At 30.3% G+C, this 20,269-nt stretch overlaps 1 protein-coding gene across 3 annotated transcripts in view; it reads right to left on the bottom strand.

Annotated features, from left to right (window-relative positions):
* Positions 1–2,783: 2,783 nt before the first annotated feature.
* Positions 2,784–20,269, bottom strand: part of agap3 (ArfGAP with GTPase domain, ankyrin repeat and PH domain 3) — a 214,151-nt gene continuing 196,665 nt past the window's right edge. For all 3 annotated transcript variants that reach the window (XM_051097602.1, XM_051097604.1, XM_051097601.1), the window contains exons 17-18: positions 5,419–5,674; positions 2,784–5,344 (exon numbers count right to left, since the gene is read on the bottom strand). In XM_051097602.1, coding sequence (XP_050953559.1) covers positions 5,129–5,344; positions 5,419–5,674 — 472 coding nt within the window. In that variant the 3' untranslated portion in view covers positions 2,784–5,128. The remainder of the gene's footprint in view (positions 5,345–5,418; positions 5,675–20,269) is intronic.

Raw genomic sequence — 20,269 nt, 5'->3', positions numbered from 1 at the left:
TTTGGACAGGTTTCCTGTAAGGAATGCTAGTGTACGTCTAATTGGACAAAATATGTACACACCTTGTGTAAAACATGGTATTTAAAAGCTAATTAGTCAGTTTCTATGACTACACTATTGACCTCAAGAGACCTCAAAGCTAATATCAAGTTCGTACAGATACTGTAAAATGAAATTCCAGGACTTTCAAGGACTTTTCAAGCAGTTCTTTTTTGATTTTTCAAGGACTTCAATCAGAGATCTCACTCATCAAACAATGTCTTCTCTTTCAAATTCTAAAGATAAATGGATAAATTACAACATTCTAATATAAAATGGCAAAAATAAAGTATCACTACTAAAGTATTACAAAGTATGCTACACTTTTACTATAGTAAAATCACAGTTAATATTCTAAAGGTATTTGTATCTGCGTATACTTTATTTTTCCTGTTTTTTTATAATTGTACTGTCTTTTTGTTTTGTACTGTTTAAGAAAAAATAAAAAAAGATTAGTAAAGTTGTTCCGAAATCCTGATTTGAAATGATTTGCCATATGCACTCCGAAGTCCTGAACAGAATCAAATGATTTGCGAACCCACACCGGAGTCCAGATCTGAATCAAATGATTCGCAATCCACGCCCTGGTGAAAAAACCAGCATGCTGGTCATTTGCTGGTTTATGCTGGTCATGTTGCTGGTCAAGGACCAGCATAAACCAGCAAAGGACCAGCTTAAACCAGCATCAAAACATACCTAACCAGCATCCCAGCATCAAAACATACCTATCAGCATATGCTGTTTTTTTTTCAGCAGGGCGCTCTGAAGTCTAAATCTGAATAATGATTCGCAAACCATCACAAACCCGTTATGATCTAAATTAATTGATTAGCAATACATGCTCCAAATGATCAATCTAAATCAAATGATTTGTGATATGCGATTTTAAGTCCTTACCTAAAACAAATGATTTGCGCTATGCAATTCGATTGGAGCGCTTCAAATCATTTTGTGACGCAAAGCTTTAACTAATTCGGAGTTTCGAAAAACTGTTTCACCCATCACTACATCACTTTTTTAAAATTGTTACAAATGATGTTGAAATTCGATTTTTGTTTTTGGTTCACTTGAAATGAATAATCAAAGTTACAACTTTGAATAAATTGCAGTGGTTCCAGCTTAAATGACTTGTAATTTGGTTCACCTGTTCCTCTTTTCACGTCTTCAGCCACGTTTACACCACATCGTCAGTACTACTACTAGCTTAGCTTGCTAGTTTTATGACATCTCAAATAAACGAAAAAGGCATGTTTTTTTGAATTGCGTGAATTTTGCTTGAAAAGATGTGCTTATTGAAAAAAATTCAACACTTATTTTATAGATACATGTCTTTCAATAATTCAAGAATGTTTCAAATACCTCTTCAGGAATATTACTACTTTCAAGGGTATTCCAGACCTTAAATTTTTAGTCAAATTCAAATACTTTAAGCACTTTAAACACATTTTAATATGAAAAAAAAAAAAAATATCCTTCTAAAAAAAATGAAATATTCTGGTTTTCCATAATGTGTTTGGAAAGAGTTGGGAAAACACACAATAAAAGACATTTTGACAATCTTAAGCACACATTTTCTTATAATGACAGAAAGAATGACAAGATTTCTCAGCATTCATGGTATAAATCATTTTATTGGAGTGTTTATTATGTCAATAGCCAGCCAAGCATCCAATCACACAACAGCTAACTCTCATTGAAAGCGCTCCGTCGCGTTCAGAAGGAGCATTTAAAAACAATGGCAAATGAAAAGAAACAACAAAAAGTTATCAAACAGCTCAATAAAAGCAACAACAAAAGGAATTATTTACATCTTGCTTTTATAAATATGTCAAATGTACATATAATACACAAAGTACCTTAACGGCCAGACAATGTGGACACATTGAGACCCAAAACCAGGTACCAAAAACAAGTTTAAAACAAAACGGTGCTTCTCTCTGCTATACGGCTACTCGAGGAGCTTTATGGGCGCATCCCAGCGTTCAATAACCCGGCAGTCGCAGGGATGACGGGCGAGTGTTTAATAATGCAATATTCCCAAAAAGCTCATCTTAGTAACCTCACGTCATACACAGGAGCCCAAACTCAACTTATATTTAAAAAAAAAACAAAATGTTGATACATGTTCACTTTATGGAGGTCGAGAGGGTAAATTTCCATGCATGTTGCTTGGGAATGAGTTTCCAGAATTAAAACAAGTTTAAAATACTAACCACAGATGCTAAAAGCCTCCTAAAGCTTGGTTAGATGAGGGTTGCATGTACAAATCGGACTCGAATAAGAAATTAAACGTACCTAAAAGGTAAAACACCTAAAAAAAACATGTAAACTTAAAATACTGTCTGGTAAGGACTCGTTTAATCTTCCTCTTGCTTTATCGCTTTCCCTTTAACTCAAATGTGCCAAATATTAATTAAGTTCTAATCATCATAATTCAAGTAAAAGTTGACGGCGTACATGCTAGCAAACGAGGGTTAAGGCTGATAGGTTTCAGATGGGTACATAACGGCCATCTCATCCAGAAATTGCCCGCACGACACACAGCTAGCTGCAAGAGGGAGCAGGAAAAGCTATTTTATACACACATCTGTACATAATCCACATCAGCATCCCATCCGCCCCATTCGATTACAAACGCGCCTGGATTCTAATGGATACAAATCTGCCACACCGTCACAAGTGTGGAGGTCATTAGACTCGTAACAAAGGAGTTGACGGTGAGAGCGTCTTATTTTCGTAATCTAGTGGGTCGGTACCGTCCGCTGCTACTGAATGGATCTGTCATTAGGCAAGAGAGGGACGTCAGTGTCAAACTGTTATAAGACCACTTCAGACCGGTCCGGAAATGATTCGCACAAGGCATCCGTAATAACACAGTATTCGTCAGGTAATCAAGCCTTTCCAAGACAATCATGTAAAGGCTAAGTGTAAAACAGCAATGAGTGGGATGATTTGGGTTTGGTTATATTGCACTGATGCTACAAATGGTAATGTGTTACCCAGCAGTCTTAGTGTTTTTGAGCTCTGTTCAAGGGCACAACGGTGGTGAAGCTTGAGTGAAATATGCACTTAAATGTTCGGTGTTTAGCATAAATTGGAAAAATCAACAAGAACACAACTTAACAAGAATATGCCCAGGTCACCAAAAGTCAAAATAAAAAATTACAAAATATATTTTGCATGTAAAAAATTAAGGAATATTAAGTTTGCTTTGCATTGTGATTTTTTCTGCACATTTTTCCACCAAAATTTTAATTATTAAAATGCATCTTTTTTTGTTTCTCCAAATTTTTAATACATATTCTACTGTTTATTCCTTTCAATATTATTTTTAATATAATTATAATATAGTATTTTATTTATTCCATTTCCACAACTGAATAAAAAATAAAAAAGGTGATTTTTTAAATCTCACAATTCAGACTTTTTTTTCTCAGAATTGAGATATATAAACTTGCAACTGAAAGAGAAAAAGTCTGATTTGCAAGATATAAACTCATCATTTGCGAGAAAAAAAGTCTGAATTGCAATATAAACTCGTAATTGCTAGAAAAAAGTTTGAGTTACGAAATTTGTGAAAAAAATGTCAGAATTGCGAGATACAAATTTGTGAGAAAAAAAGTCAGATTTGCGAGATATAAACTCAGAATTACGAGATACAAATTTGTGAGAAAAAAGTCGGAATTGTGAGATATGAACTTGAAATTCCGAGATACAAATTCGCAAGAAAAATGTTAGAATTGCGAGACATAAACTCAGAATTGCGAGATACAAATTTGTGAGAAACGTCAGATTTGCGAGATATGAACTCGTAATTGCAAAAAAAAAAAATTCTGAAATACGAGATAGACTCATAATTACAAGGAAAAACCTCAGAATTGCAAGATACAAATTTGTGAGAAAAAAGTCAGAATTGCGAGATATAAACTCGGAATTTCGAGATACAAATTCGCAAGAGAAATGTTAGAATTGCGAGATACAAATTTGCGAGAAAAGAAATTCTGAATTGTGAGATACAAATTTGTGAGGATAAAAAGTCAGAATTGCAAGATAAACTTGAAATTACGAGAAAAAAATTCTGAATTGCGAGAATCAAATCTGTGATAAAGTCTGAAATGCAAGATACAGATTCGTAAGAAAAAAATTTGGAATTGCAGAAATTCGGAGAGAAAAAAAGTCATAATTGTGAGGTAAGTCGCAATTACATTTTATTTTTTATTCAGTGGCCAAAATGGGCTTCCAAAGTATTTTGTAGCGATTCAAATAAAAAAAATTAAAATGCAAATATCTGACACTTACTTAAACCTTAAAATGAAAGTAGTAAAGCTATTTTATTTTCTTTTGACTTTAGGGTGAAATACATAGACATGTTCTTGACAGGTTTCATCAAAATCGTTGATTTTGATGGGATAGTTCACCCAAAAATGAAAATTTTGTCATTATTTACTCTGCCTCATGTCATTCTAGAACATATTTTGAAGAATGTTGGTGACCAAAAAGTTTTGGTTCCCACTGACTTGTCGACATAATGGAAGTCAATGGAAACCAAAACGTTTTGGTCACCAACATTCTTCAAAATATCTTATTTGTGTGTTTTGTTTGAAATTTCAAATAAGAGTTTGAAATAACAGAATTGTCATTTTTAGATTAACTGTCCTTGTAACAACATAATTTAATGTTCCGATGGACAAAAACGTATGGGCGCAATGCGGAGGATCCATTACTGTCATCAGATTATTTTTTAAATCGATGCACCTTAAAAATAAAACTTATTTTGTTTAGAACTTGTTGCCCATCATTTCATTTTTTTTGTTCTATACACACACAAGAAAGGATCCTTAAAAACATAATTTTCTTCAGCTTAAAAATAACACGCATTGATAATGTTAACACTGCTAATTCTCGCTAACATTGGTCACAGGAAGTCGTCATGGGGTAATGGGTTTACGTGACACGCGTGGCACTACGCACAGTTTCCTAATAAAGACGTACTGCTGAGGGAAACGATGGCATTTAACGAGAGCAGCATCTATGGGAACATCAACATGGACGCTCTGAGAAGAGACACTAGAGACACTGCGGGCCACGATCACATGATGCTAACACTACGGTTCAGCTCGCATTGAGCGTTGTTGTTGATGTTGGGATTGTGTCGGGTGGCCGTGGGCGTCGACAGTCCGCCGCCGCCGTCCCCGGGACAGCCGTGTTGGATGAGGATGTCGACGCACTCCTGACTTCCTGCGCGCTGGGCGTAGGACAGGGGCGTCTGACCGCGGGCGTCGCGACTCTTCACGTCCACGCCGTACTGCAACAGAGGGTGAAATTAATGATGGAACGAAATTCGAGAAGGAAAGACAGTTTCAAAAAGCGAGTCCTTACCCAGATGAGCAGCTGCGTGATGACCACGTTAGCCATGGCGCAGGACAGGTGCAGGGCGGTACGTCCGTCTCCGTCCCCATACGTCTCGTTGACCTCTTCCTTGGTGCCGTGGGCCAGCAGGAGAACCACCAGCCTCAGGTCGTCCTCAACCACGGCCCGCAGGAGCTGCTGTCCCAGCGGCACGTCGGACTGAGGAAGACCCACCAGGAACAGCTTCTGCTCGTACTTCGCCCGGATCCAGCGCTCCTTCTCTTCCCTGAGAATGAGGACACAGACATAGCTCAGATTTTTATTCTTGTAAACACACAGTTTTGTTTACCAGTTGTCATCCTGATTGCTAATACCATTCCAGTGTAGTGAATCAAATCAAAACTCTGAATCAACCAAATCTATTTATACAATCCACATTTTAATATAATATATATAGTGTGTACATGTTAATTTATATTAAATTATATTATTATTTTTAACAATTTTTATGAAGTAAACAAAAAATTATGTCACAAAAAATAGAAATAAATAAATATAAATAAAAGTTAAACATTTATAGGATATTTAACAATTGTAATAATTTACATTATATTTTAAATATAAATTCATATTTACACATATTATATTATATTATATTATATTATATTATATTATATTGTTCTACTTTCAGACATTGTACCATTTTTTAAAAACATTTCTAAGCAATAAAAATCATGTTACAAATAATTAAGGCATGTTTTCCACAATTTATAAATAAATATAAATAAAAAATTAAACATTGATAGGCTATTTAACAATTTTAATATTTAATATTTCAATTTATATTTGAAATATAAACTAAAATTTATATTACATTATATCATATTATAGTATATTATGGCTATAAATGAATACTAAATTAATAACTATCTTGATTTTATTTATTTATTATTTCTTTATTTCAGAATTTTAATTCTGTTTTACTTCTTTTGGTAGAAAGGACAAATCCTGACTGAAGACAAAAAAATACATTTCTAGTGTAGTACAGCATATATAGTGTATATAATGTAGTGTATATTAATAATAACAATAATAATAATAATATTTTATATATATAACTAATAAATGTTAACTTATATTATATTAATTGCATTAATATTTCTCTACTTTTAGGAATTTTACCAATTTTCAAAAACTATATTTATGAACTAAACAATAAAAATGATGTTAGAAATAATTTTTCACAATTTATAAATAAATAGAATAAATATATAAAAATAAACTTTATACAACTTTCAATGGTATATGTGTATAAAGCTCACAATTTTAAGCTAGATATATTATTTATATTTTATATTTGCATTAAATGTTTTATAATAATAAAAATAATCCTTTAAATAATGCATTTAATGCCTATAAAATTATAGTGTAAAAATTCACACAGCTCTATTACTATCTAGTCTTCCTCCCAATTTGACAACCACTGGTAAAATACGACTTTGATACACTAGATAAACTTTGCGACTTATGAATATACGACAATCCCACCAGAGTCAGTATTTCCGCCATAATCATATCTTTGACTTCGAGGAAGTCCAGAGTAATTCAGCTCTGATTATGACAGAGGTCACAAGGGAAGCAGGTTAAATGTACAAATCGCTCATCCTCAGCCTTAACTTCCTTTCGACGGCTTCTCCATCAGGATCTAGAGGGTTAAAGTCTGTCTGGCTATCGAAAGGTTACACATTGTGAACAGCATGTCTATCGTGGACAATACAGGAGTGTGTGCGTGGGGGGGAAGCCGTGTTTTTTATCGCCGCTGTCAGTGTTGTCAGTCCTGCCCGGTGAATCCCCACAAAGGAGGCCCTCTCAACACTGGCCCCTCAACCCTCTAGGGGGCCGTCGGCAGCCCGCCAGATCGAAGACCCAAAGAAAAGGGCTGAAAGAGACACACTCGGACGAGAGAATGGAGTCCAACTCTTGGGCGCGCAGCAGACTTCTATCTGTCCCTCTCTATCACCCGGCCGCCCCCGCTCCTCTCTTCTGCTGGCATTCACGGCGACGGCGAGGGCTACGCCGCTAAATTAAAATCGATACGAGCCGATCTGAGCATGCTCAGTGGCCGTCTGACCCGCTGACCCCGTGCGGCGGGTGATAAGGGGAGCAGAAAGGAGCTGTTGTTTGCCGCGCCGGGGTGAGTGACACACAGAACAGACTGAGTGAGAGAGAGCTGATAGAGGTAAAGAGAGTCTGGAGAGATGGCGGGTGACGGGTTTCCCCCGGGACGAGGCTCCACAAAGACACCGTCACCACAACCACAGCGCTTATGTTGATGACAACAACCAACAAGATGATAGAGAGAAATGACAGAAGTACTGACAGCTACAGATGAGAATGAAGAGGCTAGTATTGTTCAATCTTAAGGCATAGAATTTGTTCATCATTAAAAAGTTGAGTAATTAATTCAACTAATAACATAGACCTAATGTGTTATATTATTTATTACCACAAAAGCAGTCATCAGGAAATTGAAATTCAGATTTATATATCATCTGAAAGCTGAATAAATGTTTTTAAGATGTTTTTTTTTAGGATAGAACAATATTTGGCTGAGATACAACTATTTGAAAATCTGAAATCTGAGGGTGCAAAAAAATCTAAATATTGAGAAAATCGCATTTAAAGTTGTCCAAATTAAGTTCTGAGCAATGCATATTACTAATCAAAAATTAAGTTTTGATAAATTTGTAAAGTGAAAAATAAATTTACTTATTTTATAAAATAAAATAATAGCTTTATGGTATCTGTCCATATTCAAAATGAAAAAAAAAAAAAAAAAAAAAATCAAATAAAATGTACTTATTTTTTCACTTCAACTGCAAGATAAAATAAAATAAAATGAAATAAAAAAATAAAATAAAACTTTTTGTTTTGTAATTTTGGAGCTTCATGGTATCTATCCATATTCAAAATAAAAATATTGTAAAGTAAACAATAAGCTGGTAAAATAAAAACCTTTAAAAAAATAAATAAAAAAAATGACTGCATGACAAAATAGACGGTAAATATATAATATAATATAATATAATATAATACATGGTAAAATAAAATATTTTTTCTGGGATCCACATTCACTTTGAAAAAATAAAATAAAATAAAATAAGGCACTTTTTGTTGTTTTTTGATGTGTCCACATTAAAAATAAAATAAAATAAAAATAACAAAATAAAAAAAGAATGATAAAGTAAAATAAAAGTTTAAAATAAAATAAAATACTTGGGGAAAAAAACACTTGGAGTAAAAAAATTAAATGCTAAAATAAATAAATAAATAAAAAAGCTAAAATAAAATAGTTATTTTTTGGATCTTTTTTAGGATTCACATTCATTTTTGACTGTAATAAAATAAAAATAACAAAATAAGATAAAATAAAAAATAAAATATCACTTTTTATATATATATATAATATTACATAAAAGTATATAGTTACTCCGCAGAACCTTTTATAAAAGTGTAAAATTCAATATAAATATTTTAGATATATTTGAAATATTTATAGTTTTCTATTTGCATTTTAGATTTAATTTAATGCACTTTAATTTAATTACTAATTATTTAACACAATTTAATTACTCTTTACAACTTCTTGTCTGAGATGCTATTCACTTCTTGATTTCTGTAAATGATATACATTTCAAGAAATTCAAGATAAAAATATACCACAATGTGAGTCACTGCAAATTTGCATACTGATATTTCTTCTACCAAATTGTGACTCCTCATAATTTAATGATCTATATCTACCTTAATGATGCAAAGACAATGTTTTATGACAGCTGTGCATAATAATCAACAAAAAACGAAGCAATACGAGCACTGAATATCAAGACATCACAATGTTACTGATGCAAAACCAAAACTAAAACTTGGTTGCCCACAAAAATTGACAGAAATGTGAAGATAAGTGCCACCCCATCATAGCATCAGCAAGCTCCACTCACATTTCCATCAGAGAAAACACATCTAAAATGCAAGAAATTTCTGTGAATCATTTCAGCGGTCTGTAATCAGTGTCTTACGGGAGGTATAACGCCATTAAAAAATTAATAAGGACATAAGCAAGCAAACAAACTTGACCTGAAACGCTTAAAAGGAACCACTTAACGCCTAATGAAATGACTCCAGTCAGCAGTTACATCTCAGCGTTTGCATGGGTTTCAGAAGTGCACGGGCTTTATGAAGCAGAACAAATGTTGTGGCATCTCCAAACTGATAATCAGTTATCCCGTGCCACCATTATATTCCCCCGAAGACAACGGCGTGCGTGTACGAGCAAGTGATGTTTAAGTCACTTCGGCAACAATGGCATGAGCTAATTAAGTAAGCCACATCTTTAATGCCGTTTCCCTGAAAATCCTGACAGGTCTTTGTGAACAAGGCAGAGAGCAATTGAATGGACTCTGGGCACAGTGAATCGTTCTTCAGAGAGAGAGAAGCTGACTCTGTGTGTGTGTGTGTATAATTAGCCTCCCTCCCCTCCTCCTTCAGCAGTCAATCTTTCAAAGCTTGTTTTTCTTCTGAGGAGACCCACCCTGTTGTTCTCTCTTCATCTGAATTCTTTACAGGAAACCCACCATGCCATCGCAGGGGTTTAAGAGGGTGGGCGACTCTTAAACTCCAGGAGGAGAGAGCTTTTAAAGTGGAGGAGGGTGAGTTTACACTAGTTTAACGAGGGAGAATCGCTTTTTGACAAGTTGAAGGACAGATTCGATTACAGGGTCACTAACAGTGACATTTTTTGTTTGGGTGACTTTCTTTTCCTAAGTGGACAGCAAAAGGAGACCCTTTGATGAATGTTCATGCTGCTGTTTTCCTGTCAAACAGGGCTATATGATTTGTTCACTATATTTTAAGCCCTTTGAAGATATGATTGATTTCTGTGAGGAACAGATCATATCTGAAATCAAATATGCTAAGATGAGTAGAGCCACATTTACTTTGACTGCAAAATAAAAAAATAAAATATAAAACAAAATAAAATAAAATAAAATAAAAGGTAATGTAAAAAATAAAATGGTAAAATAAAATTTATTTTATTTTATTAAAGTTATTTTTAGAACCTTTTTAGGATCCACCTCCACTTTAACTGTAAAATAAAATAAAGTAAAATAAAATAAAATAATAAAATAAAATAAATAAAGTTCTAAAATATAATAAAACAAAATAACTTTTTGTCGTTTTCGGAAATAAAATAAAATAAAATAAAAATAAAATAAAATAAAAAAATAAGCTACTTTTTGTTGTTTTTGGAGCTTCATTATATCTGTCCACATTCAAAATAAAATAAAATAAAATAAAACAAAATAAAATAAAATAAAGGTAATGTAAAAAATAAAATGATAAAATAAAATGTATTTTATTTATTTTGTTTTATTTTTAGGATCCACCTTACACTTTAACTGTAAAATAAAAAAAATAAAAAAAAAGTAAAATAAAATAAAATAAAAATAAGCCACTTTTTGTTGTTTTTGGAAATAAAATAAAATTAAATTAAATTAAAAATAAGGTACTTTTTGTTGTTTTCAAAGCTTCATTATATCTGTCCACATTAAAAATAAAATAAAATAAAATTCTAAAAAATAATAAAATTAAATAGAAATTAAATAAAATAAAAATAAGGTACTTTTTGTTGTTTTTGGAGCTTCATTATATCTTTCCATATTGAAAATTAAGTAAAATAAAATACCAAAATAAAATGAAATAAATGGTAAAGTAAAAAAAAAAAAAAAAATGCTAAAATAAAAAAGATGATGTTAAAATAAAATAGTTATTTTTAGGATCTTTTTTAAGATCCACATTTGCTTTGACTGCCAATAAATAAATAAATAAAAGATACTTCTTGTTGTTTTTGGAGCTTAATAATATCTATCCTATCAAAAGAAAAGAAAATAAATGGTGAAATAAAAAATAAAATGCTAAAATTAAAAATAAAATGCTAAAATAAAACAGATTTTTTTGTAGGATACACATACACTTTAACTGCAAAAAAATAATAAATAAATAAATACAAGTAAGATACTTTTTTGTTGTTTTGGGAGCTCCAATATGTGTGTCCACATTCAAAATTAAATTAAACAACAAAAGAAAATAAAAAATAAAAGGTAAAGTACAAAATAAAACGGTAAAATAAAAAATAAAACAGTAAAATAAAATAAAGTTATTTTTAGGAGCTCTATAGCATCTGTCCACATATAAAATAAAATAAAATACTTATTTGTTATAAGATTTATAAGATATCAGGACACTCGGGGAGGATTTAAACATCATTTTGCATATATTTAGGCATCCATACACAATTGATCCGAATAGTTCCTATCAAGCTATTCCCATTATGGAGTTTTTCCCTATATAAAGCATTGTCTCAGTCAGTTTACGGTCACCTGTCCTTAAAGGAAGGAGGAAGATTTCAGAAGCAGCAACAGGCTTCTCAAATCCCCCCGGCCAGTGCCACTTGAAAGGAGAAGTGTGAAAGAGAGGAAGAGAGGGGCTGGTAATCCCGCCTCAGACTTTTGTTTGAAATGGAGACCCAATCCAAACACAGGGCACTGTGTGGAGGGGTTTATGGGAGAAAGCCGAGAAGCCATGAAAAGACACTTCCTCTCGGCAGGAGGAAGAAAAATAAAATGTGCAGCTTTAGCGTGTCAAAAGCGAGGGAGGGACGAGGAGGCCAGGAAAGAGTGATGAGATGGAGGGAAGATTCTCTCTGCAGGGGGAGAAAACCACATTCAGGAAACACACACACACACACACACTCTCACACACACACTGCTACACACATATTTGCAGTGAATATCAGGGTTGCTTGGGGGACATCGGGGGACTCGAGTGTGAGACAGACTATGAGCCTGAAAAGGAGACCAAATACTCTTTATATCCAACTTGACTTTAAATGCTCTTAACCGCTTCAAAGGGAACAACAATAAAATGAACACTTAATAATGTCACTCAATAATAAATCATCAAAGTCAACATGAAATTAGTGCTGACCCTATTTACTTTCTTAATGTATTATTGTGCATGACTGATAAGTGCACATCAAGAAAACAATAATTTTATCTTTAATACATGTCAATTTAATTGTAAATAAATATCAATAATTAAACATAAATACACCTATTTATAAATGTTTTTGAAATATAATAATAAATAATAATAAACAAAAATAATTAATTATTGTTAATCATTATATATATATATATATATATATATATATATATATATATATATATATACACACACACACATATACATATATATATATATATATATATACACATACACACACATATATATATATATATATATACACACCTGAAATGATAATTATGACATATTATTACATTTAGCTTTTATATTAATCAATTATAACTAGATATTACACATATATTACAAATATACACACTTATATATTATAATTTATATGAATACATTTAATTCTAAAATATAAAAACAAACATTCAAATATAATTATATTAATGCTAATGCTAATGTAAAATGCAATATTAATATAAAAATAAGAATTAAAATATACATGATACATAAAATAATATATATATAATAAAATAAATATAATATAATGTATATAATAATATTATATAATGTAAAATATGATAAACTGTAAAATTTTATACTGTAATATATTATATTTTTATATTTTAAATATTTTATATTTATAACTTATATTATATATATATATATATATATATGAAAAAAAATAAAAAAATAAAAAATAATTGTAAAAATCTTTTAAATAAAAAAATATAATATATATTAAAAATATATATACTTGTATATTGTAATTAATATAAATACATTTAATTATAAAATATAAACAAATAAACAAATATCTTTTATATTATTTTGTCATTTTTTATATTTATATTGTTTATATTATATATAATTATATATATCATTTGAATTATATATATATATATATATATATATATATATATATATATGAAATATATAAAATTAAAAATAAATATAAAATCAAAATTAAATAATTCTAATATGACTAGGCATTACAATGAATATTAAAATTATATATATATATACTTACATTATATATATATTGTAATTAATATAAATACATTTAATTCTAAAATATAAAAACTATAAATATAAATAAATGAACACATATACATACATACACATACATACACATATATATATATATATATATATATATATATATATATATATATATATAAACTTTTTTTTTTTTTTTTTTTTTTTAAGTTACTTTTTGCTGACATAAACAAAGCCAAACATTACATCCCACTTTTCAAAACAAATACAGATTAATAAAATCGAGCTTCAGTCCAGATTTCCTGTTGAATACTAATTTTCATGTTTTTTTGAGGTCAGCTGGAGTGAGGTATTGAGTCAGGCTTTTAAAGATGCTTTTCTAGCATCACCTGACCCTAATGATCCTGGAAATGGGAAAGTGATTCCTGTAGCCTGGCCCAGAGAATCAGGAACACATGAATGCACTCCAATACGGAGGAAGAAACAACAGGGCAATTACTCAACCCACACTAAACAGCACACAGCGATTTATGAGAGGGTCCCTATGTAGCGCACACTCGAGGGGAGGCGTCTCTCCAGGAAGGCCCGAAAGCAATTGGACATGCGGGTGAAAGTGGACCATCTGAGACACAAATGACGAGGGCGTGGAGGAAGGTGAATGCCTTCTTCACCAAACCACCAATCACAGCGCAGCGCCAGGAAGTGAATGGGTTCACGGAGGTAAGTGGGGCTCAGAGGAAGGGGAACTTCTGAAGGGCCTCGCCGGCACACACAAACACAAAACAACCCCCTGAAACTCTCAAAAGACACATCAAACAGAGGGGAGGGCAGATCCCAACCACCCTCACCGCAGGGAATGACTGTTTGTAAAGCGGAGAGAGAGAGAGAGAGAGAGAGAGGGAGGAAGAGAGAAAGAAAGAGAGGGGGAGTGTTTGCAATGAGACAGTGTCTGTGTGGAGTTCACTGTTATGAATGACACTTCATGTACTGGACACTCAACACACACAAACAGAGATTTAATGCTGACCAAACTACAGTTAACTTTTTTAGAATGAAGAAATTGATACTTTTTATTTACCAGGGATACATTTGAACTGATCAAAACTGACAGTTAGGATATTTAGAATGTTACAAAAGATTCCAATTTTGAATTTGAAATGTGTTCTTTTGAACATTAAAGAATTCTAACATTAAAGAAAAAATGTATGATGGCATGATATATGTTTTCAACACTGATAATAAATCAGCATATCAGAATGATTTCTAAAGGATCAAGTGACACTGAAGACTGGAATAATGATGCTGAAAATTCAACTTTGCATCACAGAAATAAAATTACATTTTAAAATATATTCAAATCAAAAATAGTTATTGTAAATTGTAATAATATTTCACAATATTACTGTTTTTGCTGTATTTTTTATTTATTTATTTATTTATTTGCCAACAATAGTGACATTTAACCACTCACTTACTGTTTAGGATGCCCTATTTTGCAAAATGGACGCCATTTTTTCATTAAATCATAATATTTGTAAAATTTAAAAATACATAATAATTATTAAATGAAAAATAATCAACACATAATATAAAATAATATTCATTAACAATTAGTTGAATGTGCTGTGAAGCTAAAATAGTGGCAAACATACATTTTATGTCCACAACGGAGACATTACTATAGATAATTCAATGTCTTTGTGGATGATTTTTATTACTGATTTACTACTGTATTTTATATCCTAAAATAATGATAAATATTAGCATTGTATGAAATAAAAAACACTTACGTGTATGACCATTTGCCAAAAAAAAAAAAAAAAAAAAAAAAAAATATATATATATATATATATATATATATAAATAAAAGATATAAAAATGTCACACATAAAAATTAAATATGAAAAAAAAAAAAAAAAAATATATATATATATATATATATATATATATATAAATAAAAATAAGAGCTATTTTAAATCAGATGTGCTAAAATAACTAAAACTTAATTAAAACTTAATAGAAAATATATAAAACATAAAAATGACAATATACACACACACACAACCACCATTCAAAAGTTTGGGATCAGTAAGTTTTTGAATGTTTTTAAAAGTCTTTTCAGCTCATCAAGGCTGCGTTTATTTGATAAAAAATACAGAAAAAACTGTAATATTGTGAAATATACTTCATACTTTAACATACTTTAAAATAGAATTAATGCTTGTACATTTTCAGCATCATTACTTCAGTCTTCAGTGTCACATGATCCATCAGAAATCATTCTAGTATGATCATTTATTATCAATGTTGGAAACAGTCGTGCTGCTTAATATCTTTTTTGGAACCTGTGATACGTTTTTCAGGATTTTTGATGAATAAAACATTAAACAGAACAACATTTATTTAAAATAGAAATTTTTTGTAACTGTTATTTTAAATTGCAATAATATATTTAAACAGCCAATCTTCTGACCATCGTAAAAATTGAGATATAAAAACCTATTTCTTATCTTGAATACATTTTCTGCAGCGGGCTATGAAAGCACAAACAATACTTTGAAAAATGCACCACGAGAGCAAAACATATTTTCATTGCTAGAAGGGAAAAAGAAAATGTGCGACAGCAAAAGCAATTCATGATGTCAAACATTTATCATTCCAGTATTTAAGTCAGCCGCCTGTATGTGCTGATGTATTTATAATTACGCTCCATTCCTGAAACTGAATTCAAACCTTTAGTGAACTCTCAACCTTAGTGTTCCTTGATGAGGAGACGTACTGTAAATTGCACTATTACTCAGTCTAATTGTACAGTTTTAGTGTGATTTGCTTTTTTAGTTCTTATCAAACACTACACACCATTAAATGTCGTTCTGGTGTTGAATCAAACTGTCAGATCTGTTGCCATATATTACTTTAATACTGAGCTGTCAATCAAACCCTAGCTCTCACCTGATTGGGTAAAACATATTCCATTAATGGAAACAAAACAACATCTACTCAAACACATTTCCAAGCACTGCTGGTGAAACGGAAAGCAAAGAATGAAAGAGAAAAGAGGACAGGTGGGAAAGGGAGGAAGGATTGACGGCGTGTAAGAGGGGGAAAGAGGTTAGTGAAGTGATTCATTTGTATTAGTGCCACTGCCCTGTGGCGAAGACGCAACGGCAAATTATTTCTGAAACAAACTGGAGGATCATCAGAGCTATTACCTGCTCTGGCCGAAGGGCATCGAGCACACGTGTGTGTGTGTGTGTGTGTGTGTGTGTGTGTGTAAGAGACGCACAATCGCTATCTCTTTCAAGTCCAGTCACAAAAGAGCAAAGAAACGGAAGAAAATAAAGAGTTCAGCAACGGAGAGACTTCATATATAAATAGATACAGATAGATAAATACATAACAGATACAAATCAGTGTTCTGTTAGTATAGTTTTTATTACTATTTTAAATTAGTTAAAATTATAGTTAATAGTAACGTTTTATTAATTTTGTTGTGTGTTTCTAGATTTTTTTAAATATAGTTTCTATTAATATTTAGTTCAGGTTTAGTTATTTTAGCACATCTGATTTAAAATAGTTTTCATTTTTTTCATCTGTTTTCATTTTAATATTAAAGTTTTATTTATTTTGTTGTGTGTTTTTGTCATTTTTATGTATTTTATTTCATTTCTATTAATTTTAAATTCAGTGTTAGTTATTTTAGCACATCTGAAATTATTTCTTATTTTTATAATTTGTTTTCATTCTAAAATGAAAGTTAATGTCAAATGTCATTTTTTATATAGTTTCTATTTATTTTTATTTCAGTTTTAGTTATTTTAGCACATCTGATAATATTATCTCTTATTTTTATCATTTGTTTTCATTTAAATTTTTAATTTTATTTGTTGTGTTTTTGCCATTTTTATTTTTTCATCTAATTTAAATGAGTTCTTATTTTTATCATTTGTTTTCATTTTATTATTAAGGTTTTATTAATTTTTTTTGTTTTCGTCAACAAAATTTTCGTTTATTTTTATTTTAATATTAATTATGTAGAGTGTTTTTATCAATTTTATATTTTTTTATATCGTTTCTATTAATTTTAATTTCAGTTTTAGTTATTTTAGCAAATCTGATTAAAATTAGTTCTTATTTTTATAATTTGCTTTTCATTTTAATATTGAAGTTTTATTAATTTTGTTGTGCTTTTGTCACTTTTATATTTTTATAGTTTCTATTAATGTTTAATTCAGTTTTAGTTATTTTAGCACATCTTATTTAAATTAGTTCTTATTTTTATAATTCATTTTCATTTTAATATTAAAGTTTTATTAATTTTGTTGTGTTTTTGTCATTTTTATATATTTTTTTTATCAAGTTTCTATTAATTTTAATTCAATTGTAGTTTTATTTTAGCACACCTGATTTAAATTAGTTCTTATTTTTATTATTTGTTTTCATTTTAATATCGATTTTTTTTTAAGTTTGTTGGGTGTGTTGGTCATTTATATATATATTATATAGTTTCAATTAATTTTTAATTCTGATTGCATGGCAATTAACTGAAAAATAACAAAATAAAATGAAATAAAATATATTGTTATTTCAGTGAATGAAAAATAAATTAAAATAAAGAAATCTTTAAAAAAATATGATCTCAGTTAATGCTTACTTTTTGTAATGAAATTTTGTGTTTTTAAAAATAATTTTTAAATATTTACTTTGTTTTAGTTTAAGTTAACTGTAATGCTGATACACATAGATATAAACACTACCACTTAGTGTAATGTTAAACGCATGGTTACAACACTATACATAGTTCAAACCGAATAATAAGAGCAATAATCTGACGTAGGTGACGTAAGTGATTCCAATCAAAGCCAGACATGTGTAAATCGTCAGCATTTTCTCTCACCAACAACTGAAGGAACGCTCTCAGTCTTGTGGCACACGGGTGCCAGGCAATTAGAGTCGACACGAAAACACACGCAACTGCCAATTTCTAATTTAAGCCCTGAAAAGCCTCGGATGAGCCAACCTCTGCAGCGCCTCTGTCCTCTCTACCCCAGCAAGATTGATGGCCACACCAGAATTCATGACAAAACTGTGTAAATCTATCATAAATCTATCAATCTGCTTAATAGAGTACCTCCAGAGCTGCATGATCGATAGACGCTGCTCAATAATTAAAACAATATTTATAATTTCAACAGCTGGAAACACTCCAGCAGACACGCATTGGCTTTCCAAGTCAAAGCTGAATTTTTAAATGTACATAAATGAAATTTATCAGGCTGGATGAAAATATAATCATGTTTTACTAAATAAGCCAGACAACAATATGACTGGCGCTAAAATCGTGGTACAAATTTAGCTTTCGTTATGATCCCACAGCGCAAGACTTTGTCACATATGAGTATTTGTGTTTAGCTCATGGTAAAGTGTGTACACGAGTAATCTAGAGGCCATTACGGCAGCGCATGGCTTGTGTTATGGGGTTTAAATTAGTCATCAGGGCTGTAAATGAGCTGGGAGAACATTGAGACTTGTCACCCTCACTCGGATGTTAGTTTTCACCTCCGTGATGAGTTTTAAATCAATCCTGCCTGACTGCATGACGGTAAAACGAGCCCGATTACTCATCTCACTGATGTCAAACGACATTTTGATGATACGTATATAATTGAGCGTCCGAATGACCCATTCATACCAAACAGTGAATGACCAACGTGAACCAAAAACAAAATCCGAGACCGTGGCTGAGAGGAAATCTGCGTTGTATTTTCACTGAGCATCTTTAGCAAAACTGAAGCTTTTAAAATGTAATATATATTAAATTAAAGCTTGTATAATTTAATATCTAAAGTAGTAAACTCTTTTATGGCAGCTGTCAATTAAATTTATTTTTTAATAATTTAAAATTAATTTTTAGGGTTATTACTGTTAACTAAAACTATTAAAACATTTTTTATTCATATTAAGCAGAAATAAAATAAAATAATAAAATAAAAACTAAATCTTAATATGAAAGTAATTATTTTACGACAGCAGGCAATTAAAATGATTTTTAATAATTTCATTAGAATATTCAGGGCTATTGCTGTTAACTAAAACTATTAAAACATTTTTATTTAATTCATATTAAGAAGAAATAAAATAAAATAAAATAAAATAAATAATAAAATAAAAACTAAATTTTAATATGAAAGTAATTAATTATTTTATGACCGCAGACAATTCAAATGATTTTTAATAATTTCATTATAATATTCAGAGTTATTGCTGTTAACTAAAACTATTCAAACATTTTTTTTAAATTCATATTAAGCAGAAATAAAAAAAAATTAAATAAAAACTTGAACTAAATGTTAATATGTAAATTAATGAATTATTTTATGACAGCTGGCAATTAAATTATTGTTAAGAATTTTATAATAATATTTAGAGTTTTTCTTCATATTAAGCAGAAATCAAATCAAAATCAAATCAAATCAAATCAAATCAAATATGAAAGTAATTTATTTTATGACAACTGGCAATTAAAATGATTTTTAATAATTTTATAATAATATTCTTGGTCATTACTGTTAACTAAAACTATTAAAAATGTTTCTCTTAACTTATATTAAGCACAATAAAATAAAATAAAATAAAATAAAATAAAATAAAATAAAATAAAATAAAATAAAAATTAGAAATATTGCCTTGGCAAATAATTGTAAATAAGTTTAAGTAGAAGTGCTACAATTGCTAACTTGAAAAACAAACTAGAAAAAAAAAAAATAAAACCCACACACATTTTTATATTATT

This window comes from Labeo rohita, chromosome 24, assembly GCF_022985175.1.
Source record: "Labeo rohita strain BAU-BD-2019 chromosome 24, IGBB_LRoh.1.0, whole genome shotgun sequence".
In the NCBI taxonomy this organism is placed as follows: domain Eukaryota; kingdom Metazoa; phylum Chordata; class Actinopteri; order Cypriniformes; family Cyprinidae; genus Labeo; species Labeo rohita.
This window is presented reverse-complemented; position numbering and strand designations above follow the sequence as displayed.